Source organism: Ruditapes philippinarum, unplaced genomic scaffold (genome assembly GCF_026571515.1).
Source record: "Ruditapes philippinarum isolate M1 unplaced genomic scaffold, ASM2657151v2 ctg1013_1_1_1_1, whole genome shotgun sequence".
Classification (NCBI taxonomy): domain Eukaryota; kingdom Metazoa; phylum Mollusca; class Bivalvia; order Venerida; family Veneridae; genus Ruditapes; species Ruditapes philippinarum.
In genome coordinates, this window is record NW_026851668.1 from 317,130 (window position 1) to 340,481 (window position 23,352).

At 33.2% G+C, this 23,352-nt stretch overlaps 1 protein-coding gene across 8 annotated transcripts in view; it reads right to left on the reverse strand.

The window, feature by feature from the left end:
- Positions 1-1,683: 1,683 nt before the first annotated feature.
- LOC132736399 (unconventional myosin-Ic-like) overlaps positions 1,684-23,352 on the reverse strand; it is a 61,572-nt gene continuing 39,903 nt past the window's right edge. For 5 of the 8 annotated variants that reach the window (XM_060723556.1, XM_060723536.1, XM_060723543.1 and 2 more), the window contains exons 19-30: positions 21,247-21,315; positions 20,262-20,346; positions 19,389-19,548; positions 17,570-17,653; positions 16,612-16,705; positions 16,095-16,162; positions 15,290-15,431; positions 14,479-14,552; positions 13,021-13,044; positions 10,978-11,078; positions 9,388-9,491; positions 1,684-5,666 (exon numbers count right to left, since the gene is read on the reverse strand). In XM_060723556.1, the coding sequence (XP_060579539.1) occupies positions 5,605-5,666; positions 9,388-9,491; positions 10,978-11,078; positions 13,021-13,044; positions 14,479-14,552; positions 15,290-15,431; positions 16,095-16,162; positions 16,612-16,705; positions 17,570-17,653; positions 19,389-19,548; positions 20,262-20,346; positions 21,247-21,315 (1,067 nt within the window). In that variant the 3' untranslated portion in view covers positions 1,684-5,604. Of the gene's footprint in view, positions 5,667-9,387; positions 9,492-10,977; positions 11,079-13,020; positions 13,045-13,673; positions 13,898-14,478; positions 14,553-15,289; positions 15,432-16,094; positions 16,163-16,611; positions 16,706-17,569; positions 17,654-19,388; positions 19,549-20,261; positions 20,347-21,246; positions 21,316-23,352 lie in introns of those variants that run through there. The other 3 variants (XM_060723570.1, XM_060723564.1, XM_060723580.1) reach the window with 3 other exon arrangements.

Consider the following 23,352-nt stretch of genomic DNA (forward strand, 5'->3'; position numbering starts at 1 on the left):
CATCCATAACTGGCTGGAGTGTACGTGACATTCCTTAATATCTGCTAACATATGTATGGATGATATTTTCAAATAAGACCAATTCAGCCATTTCTACTTTGCTCTTTGTTTCTTGATACCTGTTCATCATAGATTATAAGCTGTTTTTTCTTGTAGGTTTTAAAGTACTAAATTTTTATACAGCTTGTTCTGTAAACGGGATCTTTTAAATAGAAGGTACTAGTTAAAGATCACTTAACTTCACATACTTATGTGAAACATGTTCTTCTCAATATGCAAATTTTAAAAAATAACTATATATACTACATCACAAGGTATCACAAGGTAATAATCATTGCCATCTATATATAGGCCTTCTCTAGGTTTATCAAAGTACTGAGGCACAGATGGGTAGGTTATTGTAATAAGACATTCTTCATGGACAGTATTTGGTTAAGAGTAAGTTGATGAAAATAAACCTATTTTGCTTTGTTTTACTGCGCACCAACACAATTTAGGTCATATGACGCCAAAACAAGAAAGATGATTTTGGCTTACCTAAAGTGTTACATACTTAAAGCAACTAAGAGCTCAAAACTGCCTCACCTGCTGTTAACAGCTAAGAGATGCACAGTTTCCAATAATTGGAACTCATTTAGTTGCATCTTACAATCACGCAACGTTAAATGGTGGCTGCAGTTCTGATGCCTCAACCTGTAAAGGCCAATTCGACTCATCTACTCTAGTGACAACAGAAGCTTCTAATTGCTGTATGATCATCTATGAATAGACAGTGAAAACTGCATGGTGGTATAGATAATGTTCAATTTGACTCAAGTTAAGATCTACTCATTTCTTACATGTAGATCTGATTGCCACTGTATAGTTTTGCCTTCATTGCAATTTGGATTTCCTCAGAAAGCTTATTTTAGCCATGCAATCAAACCGTCCTTAACAGACAGACATTAGACAAAGTATCAAAAAATCGTTTGAAGTAATTTGAAACATAATAAACTTAATTTTTATCCAGCAAGATTGTTTTGGCAGTTTACCTGCCGGCTGCACAACCAACGCCATGTTTGTTCTCAGAATCGTTAAAATTACCTACTCAGTATTGATTTTCCAGCAGTTAAAATTAGAAACTGGATTGCTTTCAAAATTGTGAAAGCCTGCCGATTATTGCCTGTTTGAAAGATCACAAGAAGATGATAACCTAATGGTGGTTGTCAGATCCTAATGCATGCATTATTTAGGAATCAGATTGAGCAGACATTAATATCCATTCTCAAATCCTTATTCATGTACATTTGTAAACAGGGCTGATTTGACTTATTTTAGGGCTGATCCAACTTGTTTGCACATAGAAGCCAAGTTTCATGACAAACTAACCATTTCTTATTATAGATATTGATCTTAACAGACAAGATGCCATTTCAACCATTTATTCATAAAAGTCTAGTTTCTTTTCCTTGGAATCCTTTACCCTATTTTCAGGGTTGATCCCACAACTGTTGCAAGTCCTATACTTATTTCATAATGTTACTGCAGTTTTCAGTCAACCCTTGATTTGTATAAATTAAAAAGCCTCCTTTCTCAAAATTTGTCTGCGAGATTTTAACATGATTATAAAGAAATAATCCTATGAACATCTATAATACTGGGTCATCACAATAATATTGTATAGGGAAACAAAACAACACATAATACATTTTGCAATGAAATAAAGCTTTTTATTTGGAAATTGCACTTGATACATATTTTACAAACAATCACTATATTACACACAAGTACAATCACAACAAAATTTTTGTTGATTTTATAGGTTCACAAAAATTGACTTAATTGTCTCCCCTGACATATCTTACAAAGATATATGAAATGAAGGGATAAATGACTTTTTGAGTTTAGTTTATACAGAATTTATCAATAACCTGAAGAAGGGTACATATAGCACTAGAAACCGATAGTTATAACCAGCCTCCTGTGTTTTGATGTGTTGTCCCCTTCTCCAAATCTTTCAATTTAGAATTTATTCAAGTTTAATCATGTAGGATGATATAAGCTTGTGCATGGTCACACTCTTAAATCCATTCCTGAAACCAACCAATACAAAGCTATGAGTGTAACATAGTGTTATAATATTACAACTGTTCAAATGTTTTATATAAATCAGTTGGTAAATTTAAAATATAAAATTCTGATCTTTTTCAACACAACAGACATAAAAAGATCAAAATTTCATATTTTATGTTAAACAATTAGGAAAATAATATCATTTTAACAGAAAGTCACACAAAAAAAACAACACAAAAAACAATACATGGAATACATGTAGTTGAATATATCTATACAGTAATGACTACATACACTCGCATGTACAAAACAAACAACAAAAACAGAAAAAAAAATCTGGTACAGATCTATAAACCTTGATCATTTTCTTCTCGGTCAAAAACTCAACATAATGAAAATTAAATCTGTAGAATTCATGCACATTGTCCGATGTCATGTAAAAAAATGAAGCCATGGAATTTTAAATCAATACCCAAATACCTTACAAAGTTACAATACAGTTAATTAACTGTCTATTGTGAAATAGATAGTTAATTATCATTTGTTTCCAGAGTGGTTTCTAAAATTAATACAGCTATTATTGTAAGTGCAATTATTTTTTTAACAGCAGGATAACTGGTGTGTGTTGGGGTTTGTTACCCTTTTTATTTTCGGTTAACCAAACCTGTATAAGGTCCCACTCTGCAAATCAGGCCATAAAATCTCCCACACTGAGTTGAAAATATCCCCACTACTCTTGCACCAAATTTTTTAACAAAATGTGTTTTTCCAGCAGTGCAGGAACATGGAGAAGATAAACACTGTACTCAACTCATCCCCCACCCCCTCCGTGTCACAGGGGATCGGGATCTAGGATAACAATTGACTTGTGCATAATATATGGCAAAAAGAAAACAAAAAAACTTTTTTCAAGGCACATCAACAATAAAAGAAAATAAGGCTGTTGAATACATATATACATGATAATGTAAAATTTATATATTACACAATTTATATAGCAAGAAATAATGAAAGACATTTACATGTACAACAATATAACAATAAATATAATATTATAATTCAATCAATGAATATTTAACAGTATAAACTCTTACCACAGATAAATTCATAGAAAAATAAAGAAAGAAAAAAGAAACAATATAAATTACATTACATTTTGCAGAAGTTGTGTGCCTTATTATTTGTAAATTTCATGGAACTTGATGAAATAGGTTTGAGCATCTGCATTAAGAATACTGAAAGATCAGGCTTGCCCTGTACATCCATGTAGTCTCTAACCAGTCTCCAGACATCAGGCGGTTCAACTCCTGATATTTCAATATTGTAATTCCTTTAACTGACTGTTCTAAATCACAAGCATGACAAGCCCAGATGTTTAGTCAAATTAGCAGGGCAAGTGTTGCAGCACAAGTTACAACAAAATCTATAAATAGTAACAAAGAATGAGTGTGGATCAATGTTATTTAATGACGCCAAAAAAAATTCAACCCTGTATGAAACTATACTTTTGAAATTCTTAAAATATCACCACCAATAACTTCATTCATAGTGTTTGCCACTAAAAGTGAACAATATGACTTACAGTATACAAAGTATACCACATACATATGGCACATTGTGTTTTGGTTGACTAGCTTGGATAACAGAAAAATCATACTATAAAATTAATAACTCTGTATATGTGAGTAGTGACAATGATCTTCCTTTAACAGCATAATTAATTATAACAAGTACAGCCTCCATGTGTGTGCAGTTTGACAAAGTTACAATAGTCATAGTATTGACTGCTTAATAATTAACAATTTGCATTTTGGCAATAACCAATAGACAGTCTCAAAGCTGGACAGGTCTACAAAACAAATTTAACATAATAGTTAAGGCTAAAAACATCTATGGTATTTCAAGAGATGTTCAAGCCTAAAATGTCATAGTTTGATAATCACACATTTGTATATAGTTTTTATGATATGGTCCCTATACAAAATATATGTGAAAATTTTCCCTAACACATATATATATACATAAGTCATTCTACTTCTACACAAATTGCCATTCTCCTACAAAATAAATCATTCTTTAAACAACTGACTAGCAATACATTATAATTATGAAGTAAACATGTATGTGTATAATTAACTACATTGTAATTAACTACATTGTTATATGTAAATAGTGGAGACAAAATGAACACATGGCAATTTTGATCTGCAGCTTTTATAACTGATGTCATATGGCATTTTAAACACAGTAATAAGTTAAACCAGATCTAATACAAATATCAGGCCAATACAAAGCCAATGCCAGACCGATATATATCTAATTTCTGACTTATACAGAGTCAATATTAGACCAATATATATCTAATATTGGACCAATACAGGGCCAAAATTAGACCAATACATATCTAAAATCATGCCAATACAGAGCCAAAATTAGACCAATACATATCTAAAATAAGGCCAATACAAAGCCATTATTAGATATATCTAATACGAGACCAATACAAAACCAACATTAGGCCAATTTAACTCCATGATGAGATAAATGATGACCCCTAAACTTAACAATAACAGATCAAGCACCAGGCTTATTCAGATCAAATTTTAAATCAATACTCAACATCAGGACAATAAAAATCCAATAATCCAATATCAAGCCAAAATCAAATTATAAACACAATATCAGACCCTGTATAAAAAGAAAGATGTACTTTTACAAGGAAAATACATGTATTATGATATAATAAGGTTTTTTTTTTATAAATTAACCATAAAGTAAAAGAAAATGTATGTCCTTTTAAATTGTTAGAACTTTAAGATCAAAAAAATACACAAAAAACAAAAACAGCAAAACACAAGGCACAGTTTGCTAGTCAGAGAAAGCTGTGAGGCTGCATACATTGCTCCAAATTATCAAACATTGTATTTAGTAGACATTATAAAAAGTTTGAGGTAGAAAGGTAATAAATTATCTTTCCCAACTGAATAATGTATTTGCATTATTCATTTTACATTTCTGATCTAACTTTTCCTACACTAAGTTTTGATTGAGCCATTATTCATGACACTAACAAAGTTAAAATCTATTTCTTTATGTGCAATGAAATTACAATTAAAAAACGAGGCCTCGAGGTTATAAAACATTTTTATTCTGAGTTGCTGTCTGAAATCTCAGGATTTTCATTGGTCAGTGAACATTCTGTGGCTGTTTCTAACCAATCGTATATCTGAGATATGTTATCTCAGGTGACAGACGTTATATAGTTGCTTACAACAAATTCAGACTATATTTTAGATTGGCTTCTTTTGAAAGTAACAAAATTTGGTCTCTGTCTTTTAAATCAGATGAAGTTAGTCTTTCTTTCTTTTTTAATTAAAAACTAGCTCATAATCAGCTATTATAAAAAATAGTGAGATCTTTCCCCTGAAAAAAAAAACAACAAAAAAACAAGTAAACTTATGCAAGCTGCAGCAATATGAATGTCTTGTAGTAGATCTTTTGTTTCTGTGGAGATCAGCTCATAGTTCCTAGACCAATGTCAAGGTCAAAAGACTAGCTGGTTCTGGGAGCACCTAGATGAAGATCAGAACCATTTAAGCCAGACTTGGAACCATCTGAAATTAAACAAAAGGGTATACATACATAATTATGTTATTTCTTGAATATTGCATGTAAAGTCAACTTTTATAAGGAGAGATTTTATTCAACAGAACTTTTCAATAATACAAAGCCCAGCCAGCTAGATTTCTGTAAAAAATTGACTAAGACTCTTTATTTTATATTTGGCAATGAGATTACCAGTATTTGATATTGAAATGTAACGATGACAAAACTCAATGGTTTTCACCCTTCCTACCTGTAACCGTGCTAAATATCTAAAATGGACTTGTCCATCTTTCAATCAGGACAAAACCATGGAAAATTTCAAAATAAGTACTGACTGAATATTGAACAGTGCAGACCATGATCCGATGGCACCGATCTTGGTCTGCACCGCTTACATGGGTAAAGAATCTTTTGCTGCCAGAAGGTTATTGTACTTCCCAAAATCAAAACAAAACAAGGTCAATTAACAATGTCATTAAGGTAATGAATGGCTAAGAAGACTACTTGTTCTTCTTTTTTTTTATTGAATCTTGACTGCTATTGTTACATCATCAAAAATAAAATACATCTTCTCATATAAATGTATATGGACTATAAATAACAATCAAGTAATGTTTAACTATCCTCACATTGGCTCTAGTGTTGTTTAAAGATTTGATGACTAAGAGTATAGTAAATTAGTTCATAGCATTCTAAAGTAAAATGTATCAATATTCTATACATATTTTTTTTTTTTTTTAATTTTAAATATGAATTCAGAGGCAATAAATTTTAAATTAAATATAAAAGTTAATATTGTAAACATGCATGCATGGTTATAAGTTATGGTAAACTGAAAATTCAATTATACATTAATTTTAAGTTTAAAGGGACTCCACTGAGGTTTTTTGACATGACGAGACTGGAAATAATTTTTCGAGATTTATGCTCAGTTTGATGTAGGTCTAGATCAGTATCTTGTGCGCAAAATTTTAAATCATTCGCTCTCGCGATTATCCAGGATAATTATTTAAGTAGTGAAAAATTCCCTCAGTGGAGTTCCTTTAAAACATTTTTTCTTTAATTTAGCCAAATGATATTGCTTTTTTGAACCACTGGATCTAGTACATCTGAAGTCTGCAAGTAACCAAGGCAGGTGCAATATGAGGAACATAATTATGGGGAACATATGGTCACATCTACAAATGGGTTTAAAGCCTTAACGGGCTCAAACCCAAATGGGGTAAAAACCCACAATCCTTGGACTTGGATTAACAGGCAGTCACTAACAATTATGCACCTCTTGCCTTCTAATTTGATTGCTAAGCAAGAATATTGAGATGAAAGGTTGTTTTTGTTTTGGTTTTCTAGTGCAGCCAAACACTGTAAAAGTCAAATAGTGACTTTCTAATTCTTCTAGGGAGAAAGTTCAAACAAATAAAACCACTGACATTCTGAAAGATAGCTGGATAGATATATCTGAAAGATCCAAAAGTCTCTCATGGGTTTTGAATTCAAAACAGGTGAGGTGCAAGTGGTTTGAAGTCAGCCACCTAATCCACTAAACCACATGGAGAAAATCTTTTTAATGACCTAAATGGCACCTTGGTAGAACCACCAATCTTGGTAGATCAACAAAGTTGCTACAATAATTTGAATTCAAACCCAAACCTCAAACAAAAAGCCATGAGGGGGATTAACTAAGAAGGAAAGCTCAATATTTATTAAGGAGCCTACATAATATTTATTGAATAATACTGATCTTCATTTCATTCAATATGTTTTGTTTACTCTTGAAAAAAACGAACTAGACCTATCACTGGAGGTGATTAATACTTTGACTTTTTGAAAAATAAGGAGTCTGAAGAAAAATTTGAACACAAACTATCAACTGTGTACAAAGAAATATTTCAATTAATTGTAATCCCAACTGGGGTCTCCAAATAAGCTTGCTTTTCACAAAGTTTGATTACAATATCTCATTTCTAACTCTAGTTATTGTCCGGAAACCGTTTTTCTATTTTTAGTAACACTGTTACAGTGACCTTGACCCCAGGGGGCCAAATGAAATACCAACCCAGGTCTTCATATCAGCTTGCTATACGCCAAGTTTGATAACAATATGTCATTCCTAACTCTAGTTATTGTCCGAAAAACCATTTTTCTATTTTTAGTAACGGTGACCGTGACCTTGACCCCAGGGGGTCCAAATGCAATACCAACCCAGGTCTTCATATAAGCTTGCTATACACCAAGTTTGATAACAATATCTCAATCCTACCTCTAGTTATTGTCCGGAAACCATTTTTCTATTTTAAGTAACGGTGACCTTGACCTTGACCCCAGGGGGCCCAAATGCAATACCAACTAAGGTCTTCATATAAGCTTGCTATACACCAAGTTTGATAATGATATCTCATTCCAAACTCTAGTTATTGTCCGGAAACCATTTTTCTATTTTTAGTAATGGTGACCGTGACCTTGACCCCAGGGGGTCCAAATGCAATACCAACCCAGGTCTTCATATAAGCTTGCTATACACCAAGTTTGATAACAATATCTCAATCCTACCTCTAGTTATTGTCCGGAAACCATTTTTCTATTTTAAGTAACGGTGACCTTGACCTTGACCCCAGGGGGCCCAAATGCAATACCACCCCAGGTCTTCATATAAGCTTGTTATAAACCAAGTTTGATAACAATATGTCATTCCTAACTCTAGTTATTGTCCGGAAACCATTTTTCTATTTTAGTAACAGTGACCTTGACCTTGATCCCAGGGGGTCCAAATGCAATACCAACCCAGGTCTTCATGTAAGCTTGCTATACACCAAGTTTGATAACAATATCTCAATCCTACCTCTAGTTATTGTCCAGAAACCATTTTTCTATTCATAATAACGGTGACCTTGACCCCAGGGGGCCCAAATGCAATACCAACCCAGGTCGTCATATAAGCTTGCTATACACCAAGTTTGATAACAATATCTCATTCCAAACTCTAGTTATTGTCCGGAAACCATTTTTCTATTTTTAGTAACGGTGACCTTGACCTTGACCCCAGGGGGCCCAAATGCAATACCAACCCAGGTCTTCATATAAGCTTGCTTTACACCAAGTTTGATAACAATATCTCATTCCTAAGTGAAGTTATTGTCCGGAAACCGTTTTTCTATTTTTAGTAACAATGACCTTGACCTTGACCCCAGGGGGCCCAAATGCAATACCAACCCAGGTCTTCATATGAGCTTGCTATACGCAAAATTTGATAACAATATCTCATTCCTTACTCTAGTTATTGTCCGGAAACCATTTTTCTATTTTTAGTAACGGTGACCTTGACCTTGACCCCAGGGGGTCCAAATGCAATACCAACCGGAGTTTCCACATAAGGTTGCTATATACCAAGTTTGATTACAATACCTCATTCCAAACTCTAGTTATCGTCCGGAAACCATTAAGTGGACGGACCGACCGACCAACCGACCGACAAGCTGACTCCTATATACCCCCCCTAAACTTCGTTTGTGGGGGTATAATGAAGGGATGTTCTGCAAAAACGTATTTCACACTTTTACAAAATTATGATAGTTTTAGTGTAAGGTATTTCAAAAGTAAAATCAGGGGTATTCACCAGAACTGTTATAAGAAGGTCATGTTATACAGTGTTAGTCTGTATTAAGTGACAATACTTGCGTGTGCATGTTAGGTGCAAAGTGCATCGTAACTTGAACAAGGTGCAAATTATACCTACGACTATGAGTTGTCCCCCTTTTCCTTTCTTAACATTATAGTTGTCTCCCTTGGTGAACTCTATGCTTCCTTGTTTACCACTGGCAAGATCATGGTTTATGCTGTAAAGAACAATCATATGATATAAATATAATTAGAAATTTACAATAAGGCAATAACAACAACAATAAACAAACAAACAAAACAAGATCAGTCAATCAGTAATTAACTGTTGTTTACAATCAAATTAATATTTTTTGTATCTTGATATAAAATAGCAAGAAGAACTTAAACTGATAATGTTTTCAAATTTTGGGAAATGAAGCGGGTGGCCCATTGGCGTCATTAAACCATTTAAAATTACCAAATGAAAATCAGGAAATTTTTTAATTTGTATTCATATAAAATCCATGTGCGCTTAATAACAGAGATGCCGTTTGCTTAAGCTCCCTCCAGAAACGACCACAAATTTATTATTAATTTCGATTTTAAAGCAGCATCCCTCAAGGTAAGCCAAAATATATCAAGAAAATTAAACTTGTGACAAATTGTACTTAGGTTTTAAGAAAAGTAAAAAGATTGAAGTAATAACTTGCATGTAGGAGGGGTTATCCAAAAATTCGTGGACTTTTTAAATATCTCTTGAAGGTCAACGTGTATTGTAATGAAATTTTATCAGCATACATTGTAGAATATTATCAACACATTTTGAAAGAAACAGTTAATTGTGTCAATGAAAAATGAATTAATATTGCTTTTCAATAAGCACATACACAGCACCCAGCGCACGGTAGAAAAGTGCAGTAAGTCATTGTATATTTCTTGCTAAAAAACTCAAAATTAAACGTAGAAAATCCGCTGAACATCGCATGTTTCTTCTATGATGTCATTTAAGTAATTCTTTAAAGTAATTGACGTCATTTCCGTTTATTTTGTCCAAATCGCTAGAAACATCAGACGCCATTATTGTTTACAACAGGAAAATGACGGGCCCACGGTAATTAGAAAATTGTGCAACCATAAAACAATCATAAATTTGTGTTGTAATTTGGGAATGACACGTACAAAAACACTTGATAAAAATCAGCAGACTAACAGTGAAAATAAAATGTCACGATCATTAATGTTAAAGTGGCATAAGAAATTAAGTGATGGACATTACTTTGAGAAGCAGTAACTGTCATTGACGGCTTAACGTTGAAGCACAAGTTGTACATTAATATTATGACGTTGACGTCAATAACTTTTTGGAGTGCGCCGCTGTTGCCGACATGTGTTTATGTAAAATTAATTATTGTTGTAATATAAGAAGCTACTAACATGAATTTTTCCGAGTGTATTTGTTATTTATTCTTCTAAGCAGTATAAACATTTCAAATTAATATCTCAAATATATTTTGCGCAACAAAGAAAGTCCACGAATTTTTGGATAACCCCTCGTACATGTATGTGATTTATTTCATGAAAAACGCCCAAAAAAACACTTTTTCTTTTCTTTTGGGAGCTAAGGTTTATGAGCGTAATACTGAGGTTAGCATTATAACAGGGCGGCAGTGTATATATGCATTTCACCAGTTACAGTGGCACTTTTTAATACTGTATACTCACACATTGTTGGTTGATATTTTGAGAACATTCTCCTTGTCTGATATCATAACTAGTTTAGTCAATGTTTCTATAATATGATCACTCTGTAGTATCAGGTCACCCTGTAAGAATAAAATATAATACAAAATTAGAATCTGCAGATGGAATGATTGTCAATCCCAGATTTGGCAATTGGCGACCTGGGGTTGGATGGTTGGCAACCCCAGATAAAATTATTGTCGACCAAAGATTAGACGATTGTCGACCCCAGATTAAACAATTGTTAAATATATAGATTAAGAGGATATTGAATGAGTATAGGTTAAATACTGAATTATCAATATATTGAACGAGTTGAACAAAATTTTAACAGACTCGCATCATATTCTTTTATTCAACCAGTTGAATAAATTAGTAGATCTTATACACCTGTAAGGATATAATATTCTATCAACAATAATAATTGTAATATGTTTACAATAAAAAGAAATAGTTTTTTCAATCAGGACCCTATAGTGTAAGACAAACATATAAGCAGGCTTTTAGGTTATGTTCATTTAGCACAAATGGTGTCACTTTGTAAAATTATTACACTTGTTATTAAATGATAATTCTATCAACATTCCTTACATACTTAACCCTTTACCACATATATACGCGAAACAACGCACTTTCGACCCCCCCCCCCCTTTTTTAGGCCTCAAATAGTGAAAAAATGTCGTAATTGGGCCCCAAACACATGTTTTCGTTTGAGAAATGTCGCTTAAAAAAATGAGCACTTTTTCGGCGCCGCCACCCATCCAAAAGATACATCAGGGGGTTGCCAGAAGGGGGATGTGCCCCCTTCTGTAAGGGGGGTTTGAAGGTGGGCGGAGTCCCCCTCATCGCCAAGAAAATTTTGGACTTGTGAGAGGCTAAAAATGACCCCAGGTCGATCATAATGTAACGTGTAACCAACGCTGAAAAGCCTTTGACTCTATCTCAATCCCTTGAGAAGTTGCAGCACTTTGAAATAAATTTTGATGGAAAAAATCGAGGCAAAATAGTGATTTTTGGCAATTTTGAGATGTCCCCTCGTTGCCATGGTAACAGGAAATTTAAGACTGAGCATGTTGTTACAAAGGCAATGGTCCAGTCAACATTTGTGCCAAGTTTGATTAGTATTGAAGCATTTTTCATAGTTTCATAGCAGTTTGAACTTGTAACAGGAGGCTTTTCAGTGAAAACGGCCATTTTTCACAATATGCTCATGGGGGAAAGGGTTAAATCAAACTTTAATCATATACAGCTCATTTGTGAAAATTGATACATTTTCTTAAAATAATCTTCAAGCTCACAATCAAGCAATTTAACATGGTTAAAAAAAACAAAGCCAAAAACAACATCTAAATAAATTAAAAAATAAAATCCCCCCCCCCCCCCCCCCCACTTAAATTATCATTAAACCCTTAAAACGCTGATAAATTCAAATCATGAGCCAACAGTTTACCAGACTATAATGTTACAATGTAAGCTTACTCAGTAATGCACTTGTTTCAAATTTTTTATGGAAGAGTCTTAATTCAGGAAATTCAGCAATTCTAAGGGTTAACTATTGACAATGTGTTGTCAGCTACTTATTAATTCTTCAAGTTAATCATTAAATAATCCAAAATATTTTGAAACATGATAAAAATAAGATTTAACTACATGACATTGTACACTAATTTTACAAAAACAACAGAAAACTAAGTTAAAAATTTCTTAAACAAAGATCAAACATAAATATATGCAGTGGTAAAAGAAAAATATCATGATGAAATTATAATACCATTAAAAGGGAACTAAGAAATACAAAAGGGTAACATAAACAGAAGAATCATACATATTGAACAAAAAGAATATGGCTGTCCAAAGAAAGAAATTTCAGTAAAAATACCAATTTGCTGCCGTCCAAAGGAAGAAGTTCTGGTAGTGAAATATTATAAATAAGGATAGAAATCATAAATATAAACATATATAACTTAAAAGGTTTCGTTTATAATTAAAATTATATAAAATTATATTCTATACATTATAGTTTACCCGTTCAAGCTGTTTCAATGCTTCCTACATGAAAAAATACGATTAACAGGTTAGAACACTTAAGGGAGAAACAACATTCCGGCTTTTGAGATCACAAAGCAACGACATTGTATACAAATAATAATTAATATCAACCCTTGACCTGCTTGAACCAGAAATTGCCACCAGTATAGAGACAGACCAGCTTAAACTTCTGTCCAATCTGACCAGGCTCTATCCTACTGGCCAATCTTTTTCAAATTTTCATCTTGATATACCCAAAATTGATAATGGACTGAGCCAAAAAATGAAAGCTGGAAAAGTCCATTTACCACGTTCAGCTGATTAAGGATTTACGTGCTAAATGTTAAAGCTGCATGTATTATTTTTACTTTAAATCTTAACACATTTTTCTGAAGGTTGATTTTCTTGAAGTATTTTGGCTCAACTGGAGGCATGCAGCTGTAATTGTGATAACATAATAATTTTTGTATAGATATGCCAACAGTTTAAGCCCTGGCTAGACAGCACATTTTTGCAGTGCGATCAGACTCTATTCGCGTAGATATAGAACTTTGATATCAATATCCCTCAATGTAACAATGGTCTATTCCAGATTCAAAGCAGGACTTGTCCATTATACATATTTAGGTAGATCAAGGATAAATATATCTCTACCCCTCCTGAGATATCTTCAATGGACTGTTCCAGATTTAAAGCAGGTCAAGTCCATTATTCAAATTTAGCAAGGTTAGAGTATAAGCTGAGAAAGACAGAGAACAATGTTTTGTCTGAATCTAAGTTTTAATAAATATACAATAGTAAACTTCACACATCTAAAAACAAATAAGCTCTCTACCACACATTATATGCAATATGGAAAACATACCTTCTTATACTGTGTAAAAAGGCAAAAATATTTGATATAATTCATTCAATAATTGTCTACTATTACATTGACTGACAAATATCATACTCCCTTCTTTATTTTTATTCAAAGTACACATTTTTTGCACAAAAAGTATAAGTGCTGCAAATTCACACAATTTAGTGGGTATAAAATTTTGTGGTTCTGTCAAAAAAGGTTGAACTATCTACAAAAACAACAGAAATAAGTGCCTCACGAATAATAATGATTTTGCAGTATATAATCACATCATTCTGCATTGTCATTTAATCTGTCCTCTGATTAGTGAAAGTTTATTAAAGTCACCCCCCCCCCCCCCAATGTAAGGGTCATATGTCAACTTTCCAGACCTCAGGTAAACCATTGTGTATTAACTTCAGCAAAAACCATCATCGAAGTAGAACAATCAAGCTGGATTCTAGAACAATTCTTGTATTTTAGATGATAAAAATTAGCCCCTCAGTAACTAAGAATACAAAATATTAGGATCAAGAGAGACAAATGTAAATTCATACAATTAAGATGCATTATGACTTCCAACTAGCTGATAATTATAAATATATTTCACTTACTTTGGATCCATTCTCTTCCACATTTCCTATCACAATCACAAATATACCATCCATTAATGAACTCGTCTGTATACCTGAAAATAGACCCATTTCTTAAAAAATATGTCTTCAAAGTGTTTTATTGAAACTTGATGAATAAAAATATTTGGGTGTTAAGACATTATAAACATCATACCGGAACTTTTTAGTTCTACAGTAACTGATGGTAGAAGACCTTGTGTAACCCTCTGTGAATTATTTGACCTTAGTGCAATAACAGCTTAATTCCTATAAAACTTCAATGGGAGTTAACCTGTTACTGTACTAAGGTAACAAAAGAGGCGTCAGAGATGTACCGCCTAATTCCTGATAGCTAGTTAATCTGCTTCCTTGCATTTAAGAATTCAAGTTTGTAGGTACATGTAGATATGAATCACAGGTGAAAGCTATGAAGGGATCTTAGTACACAATTATAACCACTGGGTGTGTTGGAGTTCCACTTTAATATACAGTAAAAGGAATGACTTATCTTGGAAATGAAATCTGTCTACAAAGGCCATCCCTTGTATATAACGTATTTTTAATATCTGACTGAAAATCTTGCCATAAAATGTGTGATCTCTGAACATATTTATTTAAGCTTGATTGTGAAACAAGTTCTTGCAACTTATATTAATCACTTTCGAGTCCATTTCCTGGAACCAACCCCTTGTGTGATTTCTTGCTATCCTAACAACAATTGCTAAAATATTTTAAACAAAACTCTATTAATTTGCACTAGAATGATGCTTGAAAGATAGGACTTAAAATTTGAATATTAAAAATAACTTACCATTAATTAAAGAGAATGGTACTCTATCTTTAATTTTGAAATCCTTCTCCTCTACAACAAATAACGTGGAATCAGTCAAGAATAACACACGCTTCCTGCTCTTATAACCATGACGATCGTACTTGGTCACATATGTGCAGTACTGAAAAAAACATTACAGAAAAATTAATAAAATACTGTACTTTGATCACTAGCTGTGATAATATAAGACCTAAGCAAGGAATGGCTTTAAACCTATAGTGGTTATGGGCATGCGATTTTCGGTCACAACCACTTAACCATGGAATAGCTTTGTTTATTCCAAACATTGAAATGATTATGTCTACTAAATTTTGAAAAGATATACAATTATCGTTAACACAATATAGCCCTTACAATGCTGTATTTATTAAATGGAATTGTCCGTCTTTTTTTTTTTTTGGCACTGTTCATTATCATTTTCGGGGATATAAAAACAAAAATTTGAAAATGGCATGCTGCCAATATAGTCTTGTCAGACTGCTAAGATGTGTAAGCTTGCCTGGCTTAATACTGCATACATGTGAACTTTTTTCGATGATCAAGTGGGAGATTTTTCTTTAAAAAGAGGGAGAATTTAGAATTTTTTAATAAACAAAGAAGGAATTTCTGATATCAAAAAGAGGGAGATTTCTATAATTTGTGAAAATACCCCTTATTTTAAGAAAAACCTTTGAAAATATGGCTGCAGAAAGTGTGAGTTTCCCGCATGTATGATACTAGTGGTGAAAGGCAGATAAATTTTTGGTAAAGCATTCTTAAAAGTATTACTATTACAAGATATTACCTTTATATTTTCATTTGACTGTTTAAGCGAGGACAGCAGGGAATTTTTGTGGCTTTCATGATGAGCAGCTGAAATAGAAAGAGAATTTAAAAATCATTTATGATTATATAACATTACAAATCTATTGCAAACAACAACAAAAATAAATTTGAGAACACTGGTGTAACATAATGTTAAAACAAATTTGAGCCGTGTCATGACAAAACCAACATAATGCGTTTGCGACCAGCATGGATCCAGACCAGCCTTCGCATCCGCGCAGTCTGATCAGGATCTATGCTGTTCGCTATATCAGTTTCTCTACTTGTTAAAGAGTTTGTAAGCGAACAGCATGGATCCTGATCAGACTGCGCGGATGCAGAGGCTGGTCTGGATCCATGCTAGTCGCAAACCCATTATGTTGGTTTTGTCGTGACGCGGCTGATATGTGACTTGTATTAAGTACCGGACTGCGGATCAAAATGCAAGGACAATTTTTGCATTGAAGATTGTTTTGTTTTTGTGTTCCACCACATACCTAATCTGCTGTCCACGAAATGATCTTTGATGCTGTGTTTATATGAATCTTTCTTGTCTTTAAATAGTCTTTCTGCTACCACTTTCTGCTGCATCTGTAAAAATATATCATGTTGTAATAATTATATAAAAACTTGTGTAGTTATATATACAAACTTGTGTAGTAATATTTACAAACTCATAACACTAATTTTCCTGAAGTCTTTGAAATTCATAGTTTTCTAAATTTATTCAGAAGTCGGCACTGGAAAACATTTGTCTTAAATTTGTAAAACTGATGTTCACACTCATCATTTGATTAGCAAGAGCCTGCATCTATATGCATGATAAATATTTTGATACCATCTCTAAGAAATAGACATTTTTTGCTGTTATAAATTGGAGATTGTCATAATAATAGATTTTAACCAAGCAGCCAATGGCAGCAAGAAGTCTTAACCAAGTAACCAATTTTTGCAATGTTTGCAAACCAAAAAACCTTTCAAAACAATGGGTGTAATCCAAGAAAACCATAACAGCAAAGGGTGTAATCCAAGAAACCTTTCAAAACAATGGGTGTATTCCAATAAACCCAAATTAGCAATAGTCATAATCCAAGAAACCTTTCAAAACAATAGGTGTAATCCAAGAAACCCATAATAGCACTGGGCGTAATCCAAGAAACCCATAATGGATGGTAAACCAAGAAACCCATGATAACAATGGTATAATTTAAGATACCCATGATGGCAATGGTAGTAATCCAAGAAACCCATAATAGCAATGGGCATCATAGAAACCAATGATGGGTGTAAACTAAGAAACCCGTAATAGCAATGGGTGTAATCCAAAAGCTGATGATAGAAATGGGTGTAAACCATGAAACCCATCAACTAAACCTAATAGGAAATATACAATCACTATAAACACAGAAAGAAAATAAATCATATTTGTACAAACTATAGAAGAATATAATTTACCTGTATTTTCATGGATGGCGAGATTTTCTTCACATAGCTCAATACAAGATTTCTCATACACAATGTTTTCAGCAAGTCAGAGGTCTACAATGTGAAATACATCTTATTGTGTAAAATCATTTCATCAAGCATTTCAATTTCAAGCATGTTTTCATACAAAATATCTAGTTCATATTAACTTAACAGACCATAGAAACTAGTAAATATAAAGTAATAACAAGAGCACCGCTAGGCGGAGCATTATATGTCCGAAAGTGTTTTTTTTTAAGTAAGGATAAAGCATTTGTTAGACATGGGAATGAAATAAAGTATTACCTCCTTCAAATACATATCCTCCAATGAAGTTTGAATATTGTGGGCAAAATAGAACTTAAGTTATAATCCGGGAACTTTTTTCAATTTTAAGGTTATAGTGACCTTGAACTTTGACCTTGTGACCCCAAAATCGATAGGGGTGTTCTACCCAATATGGACAATCATCCTATGAAGTTTGAATACTGTGGGCCAAATGGAACTTAAGTTATGCTCCAAAAACTGTTTTCAGTTTTAAAGTAATAATGACCTTGACCTTTGACCCCAAAATCAATAGGGGTCTTCTACCCAATACGGACAATCATTCTATGAAGTTTGAACACTGTGGGCCAAATGGAACTTAAGTTATGCTCCTGAAACCATTTTCAGTTTTAAGGTCATAGTGACCTTGACCTTTGACCTTGTGACCCCAAAATCAAAAGGATCTTCTACCAAATATGGACAATCATCCTATGAAGTTTGAATATTGTGGGCCAAATGGAACTTAAGTTATGCTCCGGAAACCAAATTGCTAACGGACGCCAGGGGGTATAACATAATATGCCCGAAATTTTTTTCAGGCATATCAAAAGTAAGAAGCATTACCTTGTAAGTTTTTTGAAAATGAGTCTAAACATGCCAAAACATGAATAATGTTGATTTTCTTTTTTGTTTGTTTAAAAAAAGTTCTTGAATAGTTAAATTCCTTAAAATATTTTTATTATCATTATTTAAATTGTTTTAAATATTTTTAGTATCATATGCTTTTTGATTTTCATCTTGCTCTGGGTTAACAAAGGATTCAGGACCAGGATCTTATGTTCATCAAAATGCAACAAGATTGTGAAATTTTAGCAATTTTTTTTTTAATTTACTTTTTAGGTCTGTGTTTCAAAAGTCATATACATGTATCTTCAAAGGAAAAGCAACAACTAGAGCTCTCTTTTTCAACAACCTCACTGTCTGAAACATGTAAGGTTTTGTTTTTAAAGGAACTCTACTGAGGTGCAAAAGCCTTAAAACATTAAACTTGAAAATCTTAAAAGTACATTTATAATGAAACTCAGAACATGGGAAAATTTGAAAAGGATAACAAAATATATACTTAGAATTAAATTGGAAATCAATTTTTTGTGTGATTCATAGTAAGTGAGAAGCGTTGCAATGCTTTTCATTTTGCACAATTATCAAAGAAAAATTGAGATGAGGGAATGACTTGAAAATTTGCACAAAAGTTTCTGGTCCAGACCTACATTTATTGGTATACAAATGTCAGAAAAATATTTTCAGCTCAATCTTGTCAAAAACCTCAGTGGAGTCCCTTTAATCATTAACCAGCTGAATTTCTAAAATGGACTTGACCAGCTTCAATATTTTTGAAATAGTCCATTATCAATCTTTGGGGATATCAAGATGAATATTTAAAGTTAGCCAACAGTATAGAGCCTGGTCAGACTGCACAGATATGCGGTCTGACCTGGATTTATACTGGTGGTGTCAGAAGGATAAGTTTTAGGGTTAAGTATACCTCATGCAGCAGTTTTGGTGCCGGTAACCAGGATTTATCGAGCACTGTTCTAGGTGCAGATTTTGCCAGGCGTTTGAGATAGTTCATCTTGGTGAACTTCACAAACTCTCTGTTCTCATCACATTCTGGCTCATTACGATACTTGAATCCCTTCACAAACCTGAAATGTGAAATAATTTATAGCTTTAGTCAATGTTTTAAAAATATTATTCCATTTTTTTAAAAATATTATTCAATTTTTAAAAAAAAAAATTCAAATTAAAAAAAAAATATATTACTTATTCACTATTAAGACCAGTTCCTTATTGAGACAACTTTGAATCAGTCCCGTCAGTGGTCTTAAAAGAGAGCATCTTTTGTAAATTTATGAAATAAAAATATAACTAATTTTCCATATACGAGTGTGAGTGGTAGGGATGTTTGTGTTTAAACAGAAGTCAAAGATAATGTATTATTAAAGTCTAGCTTTACAACTGAATGAAGATCATCCATGCACAATTTCAGTCATAGGTGGACTGGACAAAATTTTGTAAATTAAATGACGTCATATTACACAGCTGAACAGTTTCTCAACATTTCAGAGATTGGAACACAAGACAGTGTGGAAAGTTTAGCAAAAGACTTACTCCAGAATTATGAATATCCGGGTTTTTCCTAGCTAATCCATACAAATAGGTAATAGGTACAAATTTTTTTTACAGTAAATGCTTCAAAAATAAGCCCAAGAGGTTGATAAATCTATTGTGACAGGTAGTGCACCGTGAAGCTTTAACAGTAAAAGTTTGTTTGTACCTACAGTCAGATTAGCTGGGAAAAGCCCACATTTGCTGAGTTCTGGATAACATGGTTATAATGATGAAGTTATAAACTTACTTGCGTACAACTTGGGCTGCCCATCTTCTCCTCTCCAACAACTTCTTGGCCAGAAATCTTCTCCAGTGACATTGTACAATGATGGCTGAAATAAAAATAATGCCAAAAAACTTAATTCTGAAATTAGACAATCTGATTTGGTTGAATGAAACTAAATTGTATATTGTCAATGCATGAAGTGACTATGGTTTGTTTGGCTCTTACAAAGTCCATTACCAATTCATGTGGGGGTGCATACAGATAAAATGCTGGTACTATCCAAATGCAAGCTGGTAACAAGTTTGCATCAAACCCTAAATTAACTTTAACCTTTAAACTGAACATGAAATATGTCTCGCATACATAAACAAACTGGTGCACAACTAAAATATGCATCAAATCATTTGGACTAGCAAACTTACTGCACAATGTCCATAATCTTAAGGATGTGTCCAAGATAAATAAAAAATTTGAAGAAAATCAAAATGCACTTTTCTCACAACTTATAACTATACTGTTTTCATACCTACAGCGAAAGAGAGCAATTAACATAATTACATGTACTTGTAAAAGAAATAAATGATTAGCCACAAAGTTAAGTGTATTCTGGTGGGGACTTAATTTAATACCCTGTACCCATCTACTTGATACAATAAATGGATAAAGCAACAATAGAATAATACATGTACAAACTTGTTTTTTTCACTTCCTTACAGCCAATATTACTATCATTTAAAATATAATGGAAAGTCATTTTATTGTCTAAAAATTCGGTAAAGGTGGCTCACAATGATTCAGGAGTTAACAAATTACTTTAGATAAGAAAGAAACAAAGTATAGCTTATTGGGATATCCTTTCTTACAATTTACAACAGATTGGATTCTAACAGGTAGTAATTTACATGGGTTCTAAGTAGGTGCCTAGTAATGCTTTATCAACTAAGATATTTTACAGATGTAACTGTTTTACAAATGAGGTATAAGAAGTAAAGGGAGACAACTATACCTGATATTCTCATCTTGAGATAGACTTTCCTTTGATGGTAACATCTGTACTTGGCTTGAACCTGGGTAGCTGAAATGTAACATGTTACATGTATGAAAAGATAGCCAGTCATAAAAACAGATACATAATTTACACCACTCATTTTGTTCCCAAATTAGTAAAAGAAAGCAAATGTTAACAGGTCAGTACTTTAATAACTGAGGATTTAGTTTAAAATCTATTTACTGTCACCAAGTGCAGTAACATTTTAACTCTTATTAAATTATATAAGGAGTTAACCTGCTACTGCACTAAGGTGACTGTTATCTTCCACTGACTGAGAAATGTTTATAACTTTGTGAGTTTTTTGGTTTTTATGAGGATGAAGTTGAAACAAGAGGGCCATGATGGCCCTGAGGTCGCTCACCTGTATATAGCCCCCCCCCCCAGCCAATTTTTACCCAAGGGCTTTTATTTGAACAGACTTGGTAGACACCCATAAGAAGATGTTTCATGCTAAACATCTAAGTTCTAGCTCATTGGGTTTTTTTAAAGAAGATTTTTTAAGTTTTTACTATACACATATAGTTAAAAACAATGACACCCCTGGGGCAGGGCCAGTTTTCACCCCCGGGCTTTTATTTGAACAAACTTTGTAGATATTTACTTAAAGATGGTTCATGTATAATATCTAAACTCAAGCTATTTGGGTTTTTTCAAAGAAGATTTTTAAGTTTTTGCTATACACATATAAGGAAAATCAATGACCCCCAGGGCGGGGCCGGTTTTGACCCCAGGGCTTTTATTTGAACATACTTGGTAGACACCCATTAGAACATGTTTCATGCTAAATATCTTAGCTCTAGCTCTTTGAGTTCTTTAAAAGAAGATTTTTTAAGTTTTTACTATATGCATATAGGGAAAATCAATGACCCCCTGGGGCGGGGCCAATTTTGACCCCAGGGCTTTTATTTGAACAAACTTGGTAGACACTCATTAGAAGATGTTGCATGCTAAATATCTTAGCTCTAGCTCTTTGGGTTCTTTAAAAGAAGATTTTTTAAGTTTTTACTATATGCATAAAGGGAAAATCTATGACCCCCTGGGACGGGGCCAATTTTAACCCCAGGGCTTTTATTTGAACAAACTTGGTAGACATTCACTAGAAGATGTTTCATGCCAAATATCTAAGCTCTAGCTCTTATGGTTCTTTAAAAGAAGATTTTTTAAGTTTTTACTATATGCATAAAGGGAAAATCAATGACCCCCTGGGGCGAGGCCAATTTTGACCCCAGGGCTTTTATTTGAACAAACTTGGTAGACACTCATTAGAAGATGTTTCATGCTAAATATCTTAGCTCTAGCTCTTTGGGTTCTTTAAAGAAGATTTTTTAAGTTTTTACTATATGCATATAGGGAAAATCTATGACCCCCTGGGGCAGGGCCAATTTTGACCTCAGGGCTTTTATTTGAACAAACTTGGTAGACACTCATTAGAAGATGTTGCATGCTAAATATCTTAGCTCTAGCTCATTGGGTTCTTTAAAAGATTTTTTAAGTTTTTACTATATGCATATAGGGAAAATCAATGACCCCCTGGGGCGGGCCCGATTTTGACCCCAGGGCTTTTATTTGAACAAACTTGGTAGACATTCACTAGAAGATGTTTCATGCCAAATATCTAAGCTCTAGCTTTTACAGTTCTTTAAAAGAAGACTTTTTAAGTTTTTACTATATGCATATAGGGAAAATCAATGACCCCCTGGGCCGGGGCCAATTTTGACCCCAGGGCTTTTATTTGAACAAACTTGGTAGACACTCACTAGAAGATGTTTCATGCCAAATATCTTAGCTCTAGCTCTTTGGGTTCTTTAAAAGAAGATTTTTTTAAGTTTTTACTATATGCATATAGGGAAAATCAATGACCCCCTGGGGCGGGGCCAATTTTGACCCTAGGGCTTTTATTTGAACAAACTTGGTAGACACTCATTAGAAGATGTTTCATGCCAAATATCTAAGCTCTAGCTCTTACTGTTCTTTAAAAGAAGATATTTAAAGATTTTTCTTTCGGTTGCCATGGCAACCAGAGTTCTGCATGAAATGGAATTCTTTGAACAATCTTGATAG